The sequence below is a fragment of the Aegilops tauschii genome, chromosome 1 (assembly GCF_002575655.3).
Source record: "Aegilops tauschii subsp. strangulata cultivar AL8/78 chromosome 1, Aet v6.0, whole genome shotgun sequence".
NCBI classification, from domain to species: domain Eukaryota; kingdom Viridiplantae; phylum Streptophyta; class Magnoliopsida; order Poales; family Poaceae; genus Aegilops; species Aegilops tauschii.
In genome coordinates, this window is record NC_053035.3 from 456,781,906 (window position 1) to 456,796,472 (window position 14,567).

The 14,567-nt window shown below is 44.3% G+C and overlaps 2 protein-coding genes across 3 annotated transcripts; both read left to right on the forward strand.

Moving 5' to 3' along the window:
• Positions 1-741: 741 nt before the first annotated feature.
• On the forward strand, positions 742-5,469 carry LOC109756475 (protein IQ-DOMAIN 31). Of its 2 annotated transcripts, none has more exons than XM_020315306.4 (7): positions 742-939; positions 1,327-1,459; positions 1,594-1,887; positions 2,140-2,343; positions 3,189-3,245; positions 3,422-4,484; positions 5,060-5,469. In XM_020315306.4, the coding sequence occupies exons 2-7, from the start codon at positions 1,370-1,372 to the stop codon at positions 5,089-5,091; spliced, it is 1,740 nt and encodes a 579-aa protein (XP_020170895.1). In that variant the 5' UTR covers positions 742-939; positions 1,327-1,369; the 3' UTR covers positions 5,092-5,469. The 2 variants fall into 2 exon arrangements, with proteins under 2 accessions (XP_020170895.1, XP_020170897.1); XM_020315308.4 differs by having other exon boundaries at positions 1,597-1,887.
• Positions 5,470-7,582: 2,113 nt separating this feature from the next.
• Positions 7,583-10,834, forward strand: LOC109756478 (mitochondrial outer membrane protein porin 2). The gene is made up of 6 exons (XM_020315313.4): positions 7,583-7,814; positions 7,913-7,980; positions 9,357-9,467; positions 9,596-9,691; positions 9,834-10,042; positions 10,287-10,834. The coding sequence occupies exons 1-6, from the start codon at positions 7,733-7,735 to the stop codon at positions 10,585-10,587; spliced, it is 867 nt and encodes a 288-aa protein (XP_020170902.1). The 5' UTR covers positions 7,583-7,732; the 3' UTR covers positions 10,588-10,834.
• Positions 10,835-14,567: the final 3,733 nt, after the last annotated feature.

Genomic DNA, 14,567 nt, shown 5'->3' on the forward strand with positions numbered 1-14,567 from the left:
ACGAGGAATACAAAATCCAGTCACGGATGCATGCATGTTTTTGTACTTGATTGAAAACACATGCGCATTTTGCTATCATGGCCATGGAGGTCAATGGTCGATTCCCCCTCATCAAAGAACAAAGAAAAAAGATTCCCCAGGGCATCTAAACCGTCGTCGTAATCCACAACCATGATATCCGTTTAAGGCGTTAATCACCGCACATGCCGCGGGGCCCCACCCCCCGGACGCGCGCGTGATCGACTCCCCTCTCCCCCACTCCGCCCACCGCACGGTCCACGCCGCGGCACTGACTGACGCGTGGCCCACCGCCACTCCCGTCGCTCAGCCGGTCAGGCGGGACGGGGACGGGGCTGACAGCTAGCCGGTGAGAAAAAAAGGCGAGGCCGGCCACCTTCCTCCGCGGAACGGACCACGGCGGGAGATACCCCGACCCCACTGGCCGGTGGCTCCGCGCTAGGGCGCGGCCCCACCCCGCCCGTCCTCTTTTTCACCGCGCGGCGCGATTCAAAACTGACCGCACGCACGCACGCACGCTCCTTCCTCCCCCCACCGGCGTGCCGACGCCCCACCCAGCCCGGGCCCGCGAGTCATCGAGACGGGCCGCACCGGGGGCCCCACATGTCATCGAGTAGTGGTGGTTCTGTTGGGGAGGTGGGTCCCGCGCTTCACTGGCTCACTCTCACTCTCACTCGCTCACTGGCTCACACTCCCTTCTTTTTCTCTCTCGCATTTCATTTCCCTTTTTCTTTTCTTGCTGTCGCCGTCACCTCACCTCACCTTGCTGCTGCTGCTACCACACTACCAGCCAGAGCCAGAGCCAGTGCCAGTGCCCAACTCCTCGGCCTCCTCTCCCTGGAATGGAGGCGTAGGAGGGCGTCCGAGCCAGACAGACGGAGAGCGGGAGCTAGGGTTCCGCCCGCGCAGCATCCTCCTCCGGTGAGTGACCCAGCCGTCGCTCCCCAGATCCGTCTGCCCCCCGCCGCCCCCTAGATCTGCGCCGCTTGCCGCTCCAGGGCGCTGCTTCGAGCGTTTTTCCGGCCGGGTCCGAGGCTCCCGGCGCCGCATTCGGCGGTGGAGTTCACCGTGAACTGTTCCAACTGCGGATCTCCTCGCCCCCTCTCCTCTTCCGTGCCTCGTTTGATCCGTTTCTATTTCTTTTTCTTTTCTTTTTTGAAATTAGTTGCCGTGGTTGCTTTCACTGTCACAGTGCTCATGATCTTGGGGGTTTGGGGTGGATGCTGCGGGTTCTGGCGCTTTTTCTCTGCGTAACAATTATCTGCAGTGTAGATCTGCGCACTGACGTGTCCGGCGGTTCGGCTGCAGGGTCCGAGACCTCCGGCGGGCGGCGGGCTAGGAGGCGGCTCCGATGGGGAAGTCCCCGGCCAAGTGGCTCAAGTCCGTGCTCTTCGGGAAGAAGACCTCCAGGTCTGGCTCCGCCAAGGCCAAGGATTTATCGGTATGTTAATACTTGGATTGGAGGTGAAAATTGAATTTTCCGAGGAATCTGTGGAATTGCCAGCTATGTGATTGCACCTGGAGAGCAGAGATCTGCTCACTGCAACTGATGCTTTTGTTGTTTTTCGTGCGTAGAAGGCCGGGAGCAACAGAGGGTATGTTGCTGGTGGGAAGGAGCCCGGGTTCTCGGAGAGCTCCCCTGTGATCTCCGAGCCGGTGCTCGTTACACCGCGCAACAATGACGCCGTGCCGGAGGTGGGGAAGGGTGAGAATTCCAGCTCGCAAGGCGAAGCGGCGGTGCAGCACGAGGTGAACCATGATTTGGAGAAGCAGAGCACTGCCGGGTCTGATGTGCTGTCCAATGACCCGGAGCGGCTGAAGGAAGAACAAGCAGCCGTTAAGGCCCAAGCCGCCTTCCGAGGCTACCTGGTAATGCTTATCTTGATGTTGAAATTTCTTCTGCTAAAATGATCAAAAAAAGGGCAAAAATTATTGTGTCACACCTCTGTGATATTATTCATGATTTAATAGTGTTCCTATTCATTTCAGTTCCTGCATACACACATGATCATTTCACCCTCTTAATGTTCTTATTAAGCTGCTACAAAAGAAATTTTTGCCATAGCCATTTGGGTTGTTTTGCTTTACAACCATGCTGATTTTGGCATCACATTGGTCCAGGCACGTCGGGCTTTCCGTGCATTGAAAGGAATCATACGACTTCAGGCGCTGATTCGTGGCCATCTTGTAAGGAGGCAAGCTGCTTCAACTCTCCGTGCTACATGGTTGATTGTGAAGTTCCAAGCTATTGTTCGTGGTAGAAATGTCAGACTCTCTAGTGATGCAATTCAATTCAGTTGGAAGCTTGCCGAGCAGAAGTCTGTGGTAAATTCCTTGCTCATTCTAGTTCATCCAATCCTGATATATTGTTCATCGTGAGAGCAAACGAATGCTCCTTTTTATCTGTACAAACTTTATAATCTTATCAAATATGGATGCTCATGGTTTTATTAGTATGTGTTATGTCGAGGAATGCAAGATGTGAGATACGGTTAAGCTAAAACAAGAAATAATAAGTTTTCATTAAGGCCGTTAAAGCCATGTAAGGCCACTTTGTACTTAGTTGACAGATTGGCATGATTCTCCTTCAAGGGTCATGAGGATTTTGTAACTTGTTTGCATACAAATGTTAATTCAGCTCATGGGATCATTGTAGTTCAATTGGAATAAAGTTTCTGTATTTTTTTTTTCACATTAGATATCTTTATAGTTGAGTGACGATGATTTGTAAAGACAATATGGTTGGTGTTTAACCTACATACTATTCAGTTGTAACTGGACTAAGGGACTTTGTTATTTTTTTTTTGCCGGGATCAGCACAAAAACAATTCTCTTTATTGCGATTGCATTGAAGATAAAGCTATAATTCTGTGTACATTGAACATTAGGATCATTAGGATAAAGCTATTCAGTTGACATGGATGTTTCTGTATATTTCTAAATGCCTGCCCCTTCTGGTTCAGTTTAACCAAACAATAACACTACAATGTCAATTGTGAACATTGTGGCCAGATTCTTGGATTTTTTAATGCTTTCATCTTCATTTGTATGTAATGTTGATGAAAACTGAAAAGATTGCATGTATGATCCTATATTTGGTATCTTCACCAAAATTGCAAATACACAATTCTTGCCTTTCCTCTAAAAAAACAATTCTTGCCTTTTCTCAGGGTGCTAAACCAGATGCATGGAGGGAGAGGTTAGCTTCAAATGCATTTGCCCGTAAGGTATACATGTTCAAACTCTATATATAGTTATTTGAGGGCATGGATATACAAAACAAATTATCCTCACCTGTTGTCTGGTCTTTGTGCTCGTTCATTGACCAAATACATGCGATCCTCTCATCTAGCTCTTTTGCTGTCTGTCTGCAAATTAACCTTTTTCTTTGTTTATGTTGTAGCTTCTGGCTTCACCGATTCTGGTAGAGGCTCTTCACTTTCAGTATGACGAGAGGGATCCTAATTCAGCCTTCAACTGGTTAGAGAGATGGACCATAAGCCGTGTCTGGAAACCTGTTTACCAAACAAAGAGGAATGCTATTGCTGATGCCAAACCGCAGACAAAGAGGGCCAGTTACGCTATGGAAACAGAGTCAGGGAAATTGAAACGCAATGCTCGGAAGAGTTCTGCAATGTCAGTTGAGCCCACTCCTCCGACAAACATGCCGTTGGAAACTGAAAAAACAAGAAGGAACCCAAGGAAATTCACTAGCACTCCTGCTGATTCAGTGCCTGATAGCCAATTAACTGAACTTGAGAAGGTTAAGCGCAGCCTTCGGAAGGTAACTAATTCCATGGCCGAAGCCTCAAAGGTATCTAGCCCTGCAACTGATACCCCTGACCACCCAGAGATCCAATGTGAGAAACCACAACGTACTGCACAGGAAGTCCCAGTTTATCCTGAGATTCAAGAACCTCACCATGATGATCTGTTGGAAAATGCGAAGGTGGATATCTTTGTACCTGATCTCAAACCTGAAGTGGAAGTTACTCCATATGCAGTCACAAGTGAAGAAAAACTTGATGAGCCGACCGTTGTTGCTACAGCAGCTGAAGTTATGCCCCTGCAAGACATTGACAATGAAGAAAATGCTTTGGTGAATGATGCGGAGCAGAGATCCAGAGAAGAACCTCTCTCCGCCGAAAGCCTTAAAGGTGGTAACAGGAGGTCTTCGTTCTCAACGAAGCCAGAATATCCAGAGAACGGCTCCAAAAACTCTCCAGCTGTGCCCAGCTACATGGCTGCAACAAAATCTGCAAAGGCGAAGCTGCGGGGACAGATATCACCTAGACTTAGCGCTGATTCAGCAGAAAAAACTGTCTACACACGCCGCCATTCCCTTCCTTCCCCTGCCAATGGTAAGCAGAACTCGCACTCGCCGCGTACACAAAGGCCAATCCATCCTGGTACCAAAGAGGGAGCGAAAGTCGACAAGTCTATGCTGTCATCAAGAGACGCAGCCGGTAAGTAGTAGAGGATCATTGAATACTCGTGTTTACATTAGTAAGACTGTTTGATGACTTGTCAGACTTTCTTACCTTCAGTACACATAGTATGTTTTTGCCTACTTCAAAGTAACTTTTGTAATTGATAATTAGGTTGTTGGTAGAAGCCAAATTATTGTTATATACGTACATCATATTCTGTCTTCTTTGTTTGCTATAAAAATTGAGATAAACTGTTCCATGCCCCAACTGTATGAAAGTCATATATCCTTTTTATTAGGTTCCACAAAAGTAATCAGATAATTGACTTGTATTATCTTTATTTAGTTCCACTATAAATAACCAGATAAATGAACTGAGCTGTTCCCTAAGATCACTTGGAGCTTTCTTGCACAAACACACTGGCATCCATGAATAGCATATGAGCCAATTTTCTGAACCGGGCAAAGGTTCCAAGAAATAAGCAAAAATCATTTTTTTTTTGCTGCTGCATTTAAACAGTATTTGCTACAGATAGTTGGATTGTAGTATTTGTGTATCATATTTGCCACTTGAGCTCAACTCGCCTTGTTCTAACACTGAATCCTGTGCAGAGAGACCGATGAAAGCCGAATGGAGACGGTGAAGACGCGGATCCTCTGTTCCATTTGAGTAGCGTGGCGACGGACGTTTGGGTGGACGGCAGCTTGCTCCTCTGATTGTTTTGCTTCTGATGTAAAAAATGTTCTCTCTGGTCTGCTGCCGCGACATCAAGGGGACCTGCTTAATTTGTTGTGGTGTTGCCTACCTGGTGCCTGAGTTTGACTTATTTTTATAGGGTTTTGCGACGGTCGTGCCGCCTTTGGCTTGTGTCTTGTATAGCTGAAGTTTGTTCCCCAGTTTGTTTTGGTTCGCCTTTGAGATACCGTGCGTTGTTAAGTGAGATCGAGAGACAGACAGAGATGCTGATGTTAGTGAGTACCGGTCGTGCTGCCTTTGGCTGTTTGGTTGGTTGGTTGGTTTATCCCTGATGCGTTTTCTTAGCTGACAGTGAGTGTGATCCATGACATAATTTGGTTATCCATCCCCTTGTTTTCCCAGCTGCATTTCTTTTGTCAGTGATGATTTCCTTGTCATAGTAATATTTCCTTGTGACCGTCATTAGCTGTGAAATCATCTGTTAACATTTTTTTTGAGGGAGAGCAGAGTGTCCAACTTCGTTAGCCTGAACATTTTTTCTGCAGCTTAACCCTAGTATGAAGCGTGTTTTCTCAAGACATGTCTCTGGTGAGGTGAAGCAAAAATCACCGCCGTAAAATGACCCAGTTTAGCTGGAGCAACTCCAACGCTTGGACCCATTTTTGGCGCAGACAAAAGATTGTTATTTTGTCCGCTTGGACCCATTTTTAGCTGGAGCAACTCCTAACGCATAGACGCATTCCCATTTTCTGTCTGTTTTGTCTGCTTGGACCCATTTTTTGACGCAAATTTGGGTTGGATGCGGACACAAAACGGATGTTTTCTGTGTTCTCCCTGCCGGTGTTCGTTGCGCGCAGGTGCCTGGGCAGCCGGACAGCCTACGCTCATATCCGTAGGCGTTGGCAGGCAGGTGGCGCTCGTCCCCGCTGGTAGTCTCTTGTTTTTTTTAAAGAAAAATGAAATGGGCCGTTGTTCGTTGCGCGCAGGTGCCTGGGCAGCCGGGCAGCCTACGCTCATATCCGTAGGTGTTGGCAGGCAGGTGGCGCTCGTCCCCGCTGGTAGTCTCTTGTTTTTTTTAAAGAAAAATGAAATGGGCCGTTGTTCGTTGCGCGCAGGTGCCTGGGCAGCCGGGCAGCCTACGCTCATATCCGTAGGTGTTGGCAGGCAGGTGGCGCTCGTCCCCGCTGGTAGTCTCTTGTTTTTTTTAAAGAAAAATGAAATGGGCCGTTGTTCGTTGCGCGCAGGTGCCTGGGCAGCCGGGCAGCCTACGCTCATATCCGTAGGCGTTGGCAGGCAGGTGGCGCTTGTCCCCGCTGGTAGTCTCTTGTTTTTTTTAAAGAAAAATGAAATGGGCCGTTGTTCGTTGAGCGCAGGTGCCTGGGCAGCCGGGCAGCCTACGCTCATATCCGTAGGCGTTGGCAGGCAGGTGGCGCTCGTCCCCGCTGGTAGTCTCTTGTTTCTTTTTTAAAAGAAAAATGAAATGGGCCGTTCGCGTTGGATGCAGAAACCATGTGCGCTATCCATTTTGCCGACCTAAACGGACAAAACACAGGAAAAAACAGACAAGATTTGGATTGTTACATTGGAGTTGCCTTAAGTTATCTGAAAATTGAATTCAGGCGGTTGATTTGTTTTCGAAGGAAGGGGAGAAATATTGGAGTTGCCCTAAGTTGTCTGAAAATTGAGTTCAGGCGGTTGATTTGTTTTCGAAGGAAGGGGAGAAATATTGGAGTTTTCCTAAGTTGTCTGAAAATTGAATTCAGGCGGTTGATTTGTTTTCGAAGGAAGGGGAGACATAAGGAGGCACATCAGAGCATCGAGGATGGTGCCGAGAGGGGTATATCATGCCCGACCACACCAGTAAGGCCTTGGTCAGGAATGAGCCGTAGCCGGCAGCGAGCTTGCGAACGTGAGTTCAAAGGTTGACGTTTTGGGGATGTGGGGGGTGCACGTCGGTGCACTTTTTAGAGGGATGGCGTCAACACGACAATGGGCGGCGGTGAGCGAAGTGTAGGGCAGAGCAGCGACGATGGTGCAGGAGTGCCGTTGTCCGCGGACGATGGAGGCATGCGGGTGATGAGTGGAGGAGGAAGGTGGAATAAGCCATCTAGCCGTTTGCTTTATATTGGACAGTTCAGAAAAATTGGATTGGCCTATTTTGCATTTCTTTGAGAAACACCTGTAGTATTTTTTTCCTAGTCAGATTGACTCTGGCCAGGCCCAAAAGGACCATCTTTCTGCCCAAGAAACGGAGGAGAATGGACACCGGTACAACGTTCACCAACCGGCCGCATATTCCTCTCCCCAACAACACGAGACATTTTTCTAAAAAAAAAACCCAAAACACGAGGCTCATCGCGTCAGTCATCCGCGTACGGCCGCCTCATCTTTTTCTTGAAGAAAAAGAAGGTCGCCAGCGATAATCTCGACCCGGCCCGCGGCAGATCCGGGCCGTCCGTCTCGGCCCCCACGGGCCTGCCGATAAAACCAGAGCCCTCCGTCCCATTCATCATCCCTCCCTTCCTCACGGTCTCCGCCCCCCAAATCGCATTCCTCTCCTCGCCGCCGTCCGCCGCCGCTCGCTCGCCATGGACGCCGCCAAGCCCGCCCCGGCCCCCGCCCGCCCCGCCGGCCCCGGGCTCTACGCCGACATCGGCAAGAAGGCCAGAGGTCGGCGCCCCTTCTCTTCCCGGGTCGACCTTCGATTAGGTAGCTTCGGTGATTGTTTGATTTGCTGACGCTTGTTTCTCCTCGGGCGGGATCTGCAGATCTCCTCAACAGGGACTACACCACGGGCCAGAAGTTCACCTTCACCACCACCGCCGCCAACGGAGCTGTGAGTGCCTCCCTTCTGTTCATTCTCAGTCCTATGCTACAGCCTGTCCTGTTGCTCGCTTCGGTTGCGGCAGCGTTTAGGCGGATAGTGGGTTAGGGTTTAGGGTGGACTCGGGAATGGTCTGGTTTTGCTTGCCGAGACGCGATTCATTTTGGGATTGTTCGTGGTTTCCATAGCTAGTCCCCTGTATTAGATTCGTGTTTACATGTGGTGCGACTGGTAACCGGATTTGCCTGTTTATGTGTTGCTGTTGTCTGGGTTTGGGTTTAGTGTGTAGCAGCCCTTCTGAATCATGGCTGTAACAGGGCTTTGTTCGTTTGTCAGGTCCCACTCAAGGTTTTGGTGTTTAGAGTGGATTGGGCTGTCCTATGACTTCCTAGTTGACACTATGCTTGCAGTGTTTTGGAGGCTAATGCACTTTTGGTGCATCTCCAATTTAAGTTTTTAGATGTTTAGCCTTTGCATGTACTCCCTCGGTACACTAATGTAAGACGTTTTTGCAGTTCTAGTGGCATATTAATTCTGTTCCATCGTTGCCTGGCTGGTATTACCAATGTCAGTTGGTTTTGCGTTTGCTCACATGAAGTGACATGATTGTCCTAGTACACGCATGACTATCTAGGAAGTTTTTTCTATTGGATTGACATGTAACTTCAGTTTCTGTATATCTGATGAAGTTGCCCTGGTTGTAAAAATCTCTTGTGACATGCCGTTGGTTCCTGTTCTACTTGATTTGCTAATGCCATTTCATTCCAAACATGATACACTCCGGATTTTGTTTTAAACAAGTTGTATGTGTCTGTGAGCAGACTTGATTCATTCAGCAATAAGTCTTGTGTTGAAATAGTATCTATTACTCCTTACAATTTATTTGCTTGGGTTAGAAGCTGTATACTTCTTGTTGAATTTTACCAACCGGTATTCAGTGAATTTATTCTGGTTACCTGATGCATGCCTAGAATGTGCCTTTTCAATTTTATTTATAGCTTTTGTAGATTAAAATCTTCTGTGTTATTGGTTCTACCACTGTGGTGTGTTTGATCATGGGTCACTGACTATGTTGTTTAAGGATTATTATATCCTGATGGGCACTGAGCTAAGATGGTCTCAGTTATGTTTTCGTGGAGCTACACCTAGCATGACCTAAACCAGAGAATTAATTACGTTATTGTATTATATTATTTTCCGAGTCACTCTCTTGAATAAAGAAATTTGCATACTGTATTGTTGCAATGGTATGCTAAGTTATGGCCATTTTGTTTTCTTGCTAATTATGGCTGCAAGCACAATCTTTGTCATTGTTTCTAAACAAATATGTAGTGCTGTGCTTGAAAACCTTTATAGTGTTGCACTAACTCTTGTTTTCATCTTCCTAGACAATTACTAGTTCGAGCACAAAGAAAAATGAAGCTATCGTGGCTGACCTCCAGACCCAGGTGAAGATCAAGAATTTCACAGTGGATGTGAAAGCAACTTCGGACTCAAGTGTAAGTTCTTTTCTTCTCCCTTTGTACTTGTTACTTGCCTAATACTTGTCTTTCATTTATGTTTGCTTCTCCTGAAATCGGAGGCCCCAGTTTCTGTATCAGTTACACTAGTTTTTCCCTTATACCAGGTTGTAACTACAATCACTGTTCCTGAGCTGTACACACCGGGCTTGAAGGGAGTTCTTTCTCTTCCTTTCCCCTACCAGAAGTCTACCCCTGGGAAGGTATTATCACCTTTACTTTTGTATCTTGAGTGTTGAACTATCTTTTTGATCTCCTCTTAGTGTCCATCTAGGAATATTACCAATTATCATTTTTGTAGCTTGATAGATATTTAGAAGTTAATCTGAATTCTCGTGGTTTCAGGCTGAACTCCAGTACTTGCATCCCCATCTTGGCATCAACGGCAGTGTTGGCCTGAATTCAAACCCTCTTGTTAACTTTTCTGGTGTCATTGGGACTAAGGCTTTTGCTTTTGGTGTTGATGTTGCATTTGACACTGCCTCTGGTGACTTCACCAAGTACAATGCTGGACTGAGCCACACTAATCAAGATCTTACTGCTTCGTTGAATCTGTAAGTTGTTTCTTCCAGTGCTTTGGTGTATTTCTGGTCTTAACACGTCGTTTACATTCTACAATTCCCAATTGCCCTTAGCAGACTTTCTTGTTAGCTTCTGAATCCGATTATTTTATTGCTGAAGGAGGGTCAAAGGGCTCTCGTTTCCGTCTTTGCATGATCTTCTGCATGATGTAACACTAATTTGGCCTATAGAGTATTCATAAATGTGGTACTTATGGTGTTTAATTATCAATTTCAGGAACAACAAGGCAAACACCCTGGCTGCTTCCTACTACCACCAGGTGCAGCGCACCACTGCTGTGGGAGCAGAGATCGCTCACAGCTTCTCGAGCAACGAGAACACCATCACCGTCGGGACGCAGCACGAGCTGGACCCCCTGACGACCGTGAAGGGGCGCTACAACAACTTCGGCATCGCAAGTGCGCTCATCCAGCACGCGTGGAGGCCCAAGTCTCTCATCACCTTCTCCACCGAGGTTGACACCAAGGCCATTGAGAAGAGCCCCAAGTTCGGGCTGGCCCTGTCACTCAAGCCCTGATGTGGGATTCGTGGGTGCGTTAGGATGCTAGCATTTTGGTACCATCAGCTCTTGGTCCAGCGAACAAAGCTTGGACAGACAGAACTTGTAATGCCCAACTTTGGTGACGCGACAAACTTATGTCGTTTTTTAGCCTGTTCTACCTGAGGGGGTTTTCTACCCTGTTGATCTGTGCTACTGGTCGTTATGCACGGGCGTATTGCGAATTTGCGATGTCGTGAAATCTGAATGCCACTTGGATGTGCCATGTGTTTGTGTTTGCTTTGTTATGCAAAATGCTTCCCAGAAAAATCACAACGCAAGTAAACAATCTGACAAATCACTTTTGCTTATGGTTTGCTCTCGGACCCACATTTGCCAGATGCAATCAACCATCGAGTTCTGGCGCCCTTTGAATTTTGGGCTAATTAGATACTCCTGATTCATATTAATTGATGCTGCGTTTGTGCAACTTTGTACCAAAGCAGTCAATTAATATGAATTGGAGGGAGTAATTTAATTTTAATAGGGAGCCACAGGCTGCTAGAAAGAATGTAGTACTTGGCAATTACAGGACTCCTTAGCTGATATACACATCTGTATTGAAATCTCTAAAATGGCTTATATTTAGAAACGAAGGGAGTACTCTGGATAGTATAGATAGTTATTCATGTCGGGGAGTGTCGGTGTTCTCCGACGTTCGAATTTTCTGTTATGACTTTGCATTTCCTTGCCGCAATGACGTTTGCTGTACATCACACTGCCCTTGAGGGCTCATCAACCATAATAGGTTCATAGCACTGGCGAATCTAGGGAAAAAACAGAGGGCTCAAAGTTAACGAACCAATTGATTCTGGACGAGTATAAAGCTGGATCGTGACTCTGTGGGCTGCCGCTGATTGTTTGGGCTGAGCCTAATACTAAAAAATAAATCGAATCCCCCCTGGAGGGAGGGGGGCTCGAGCCTGTTAAAGCCCCCCTAACAGATTCACCCCTATTTCTCAAAAAAAAAAAGCAGATTCACCCCTGGTTCATAGTGAGTTTGATCTTGAGTTGATAACTATTTTTTTTTCCAAAACAGCACAAATCGTTGCTACCACTAGTATAGAATAGTCTTGCGATGGTTTTACTTTCCGACTGTAAACAACAGTCGATGTACATAGACCATGTGTGCCAACCCATCTTCTGTAAAGAGAATCAGGGGAGCCGCTTACATGTTAGTATGCATCTCCTAATCTATATCTATACCTACTAATAAAGTAAGGTGCGTTTCTGTGATTTTTTCATCCGTTCACCGTCAAAATATTTTTTTTCTAACTGAGGTGGTACTAAACTTTTGTACGTCCGTTTGTTAGCAAAGGAAAAACGTGTTCTGCAGAATTTCGTAGTGGGCCGCGCGCGCTATGGACCAGTAAAATCAACCCATGTTTTCCTACCCACGCAGCAATACAAAAATCCTATTTCCCACACATTGCAGAAAATAGTTTGAGCTACGCACGGAGCGCCCAAGACTCGGCGGCCCCTTTTTTTCTGCGTCCTATTTCATTTTTTCTTTTTCTTTTCACCTTTTCCAATTCCAAGTCTATTTTTTTTTACATTTTTCTGAAATTTGAGATTTATAATTTTTTTCGTAATTTCAATTTTTATTCAAGTGTCGTAAACATTTACGAATTACAAAATGTTTGGAATTTGATTTTATTTTTGTCATGCCAAATTTGTTCAAATTTTAAAAATTATTTCCATCTTCGAAAAAATGTTTGTATTTTTTAAATTTTTTCCAAATTCGACAAATATTCTGGTTCTAATGATTTGTTCAAAAATTGAAACAAATGTTTTCATTACAGAAACACATTGTCTAAAATTCTTTTGAATTTTCAGAAAATGTTCCCATTTTTCAAAATTGTTCTCAACTTAAAAAAAGTTTGTATTTGATAAAACGTTAATGTTTTTAAGAATTTTTTGTGAATTTTTGGAAATGTTCCGTTCAATTTTTTTATTCCTGGTTTGTCCAAAAATGTATGGATTTTTCAAAAAACTGTTTGGAATTTGGAAAATTGTTCACGCTGACAAGTATATTCGGTATTCATGTTTTGAATTCCAAAATTGTGTTCCTATTTCAAAAAAATCCAGTTTAAATATTTTCTCATGCTGATTTTTTTTCAGAATTAACAAATTATTAACATTTTTTGGAAAATGTTTGGGTTTTTTTTCAAATTTGTTCAAGATTTAAGAAATGTTACAAATTTGAAAAATATTCTTGTTTTATTGATATATTCAAAAATTGAAAATAAATTTTGCATTAAAAGATATATTTTCTAAAAAAAATTAAATGTTCAAAACATGTTCCCATTTCCAAAAATTGTTCACAAATTCAAAAAGTATTCATATTTTTATAAAATGTTCATGCTTTTAAGAAATGTTTGCGAATTTCAACAAATGTTCTGTTCAAATTTTTTGTTCGTGTTTTTTTAAATGTATGGAATTTTGAAAAAGCTGCTAGCAAATGTTCTGTTCAAATTTTTTGTTCGTGTTTTTTTAAATGTATGGAATTTTCAAAAAGCTGCTCGTAATTTGGAAAGTTGTTCACGTTGCCAAGTATATTTGGCAGTTCATAGTTATTAGTTTTTGAAAAGTTCACAAAAATAAATAAAAATGTTCGAATCTGACATTGCATTATATTCTTAAATATTCACGCTGACATTGGTTAGCAGGACGCGTTTGTTTGAGCGGCTAGCAATATGTGGTCGGGTCTTTGAGGTCGTGAGTTCGATCACTCACATACTGGGCCTGCTCCCCATCCGGCACATCGAGCTAAGTCGGCTTGTACAGAGTAAGGGACATCATAAATTATTGATGGTGGTGCTTCCATGTGCCAATAAAAGAGAATATGCTGGTTAATTAGAATTGAAAGAAATTGTGGGCGCATGCCAATAAAAGAGAATATATTGGTGTGACCCTAATTAATGAGTGCCACGTTGAACTAGAGAATACGGACATGCAGGGGTCTTGATCCATTCTTATATTGAGCTAGAGGCATGTGAGTTTATTATCCCGTTGCAACGCACGGGCATGTGTGCTAGTTGAACCTATATTCCTTGTGTTTTTAAACTTGTAGAGTTCTTTGCATTCACTTAGCAGGAGGCTTTCATGTAGTTTGTCAAGTCAAGAGATGTGAATCATATTTTAAATTCTTCAACTTATCAAGGCTGGCACACCAACTCTTGGCAATGAGGTCACTCTAAATCTCGCCGTAATACTTCCGCTCTTGGCTTTTGAGACCTGGAGACTTGGTGGTGACAAAGTTCTTGGATATGCTAGTGGTGACAAAGTTATTGGATATGTTTTTCTAGCGGACAAGCCCAAAGGTGTGTAATCCCTCTAACACACTGGTTATGTTTGCACTACGTTGATTCACAAGAGCAACTGGTTAATTTTTGTAAGACATAAGTGGTTCCTCTTTAAGAAGAGGTATATATGTTTTCCCAAGGGGAAATTTATCGAAAGGTTGAAGTTCCATCATTACGAGTGTACAAATTCTAGTAGATTTACCAACACATTTCCATTTAATCACACATAAATCAAATTTATCATTGCAATTTTGCACTCGTGATATGTTTTGTCATGATCAAAACCTACACAAGAATAAACATTGTCTTGGTAATAAAAAATGGTTGTACTTATAAGTTATAACCATGAGAAGGTAACAATTATTTCCTACATAACAATTTGTTCCTCGAAAAATAAGAAGATCCACATATGCTAACACCAGTTATCCATCTTGCACGTGCTAGGGGATATATAATGTGTTCTTGCCAAAAAAGTTCTAGCAAAATGATACTAGAATTAAATTGGAGCAATAAAAATGGAGTAATGTAATTGAATTTTATTAGAGAACTAAAATATTTAAACCTATGTAAATAAGAGCTCAATCATCCATAGTAGTAGCATACTGGGTCACGGTTGGTCTACGAAAATTCCAAGTGCCACCATATCATCACCGG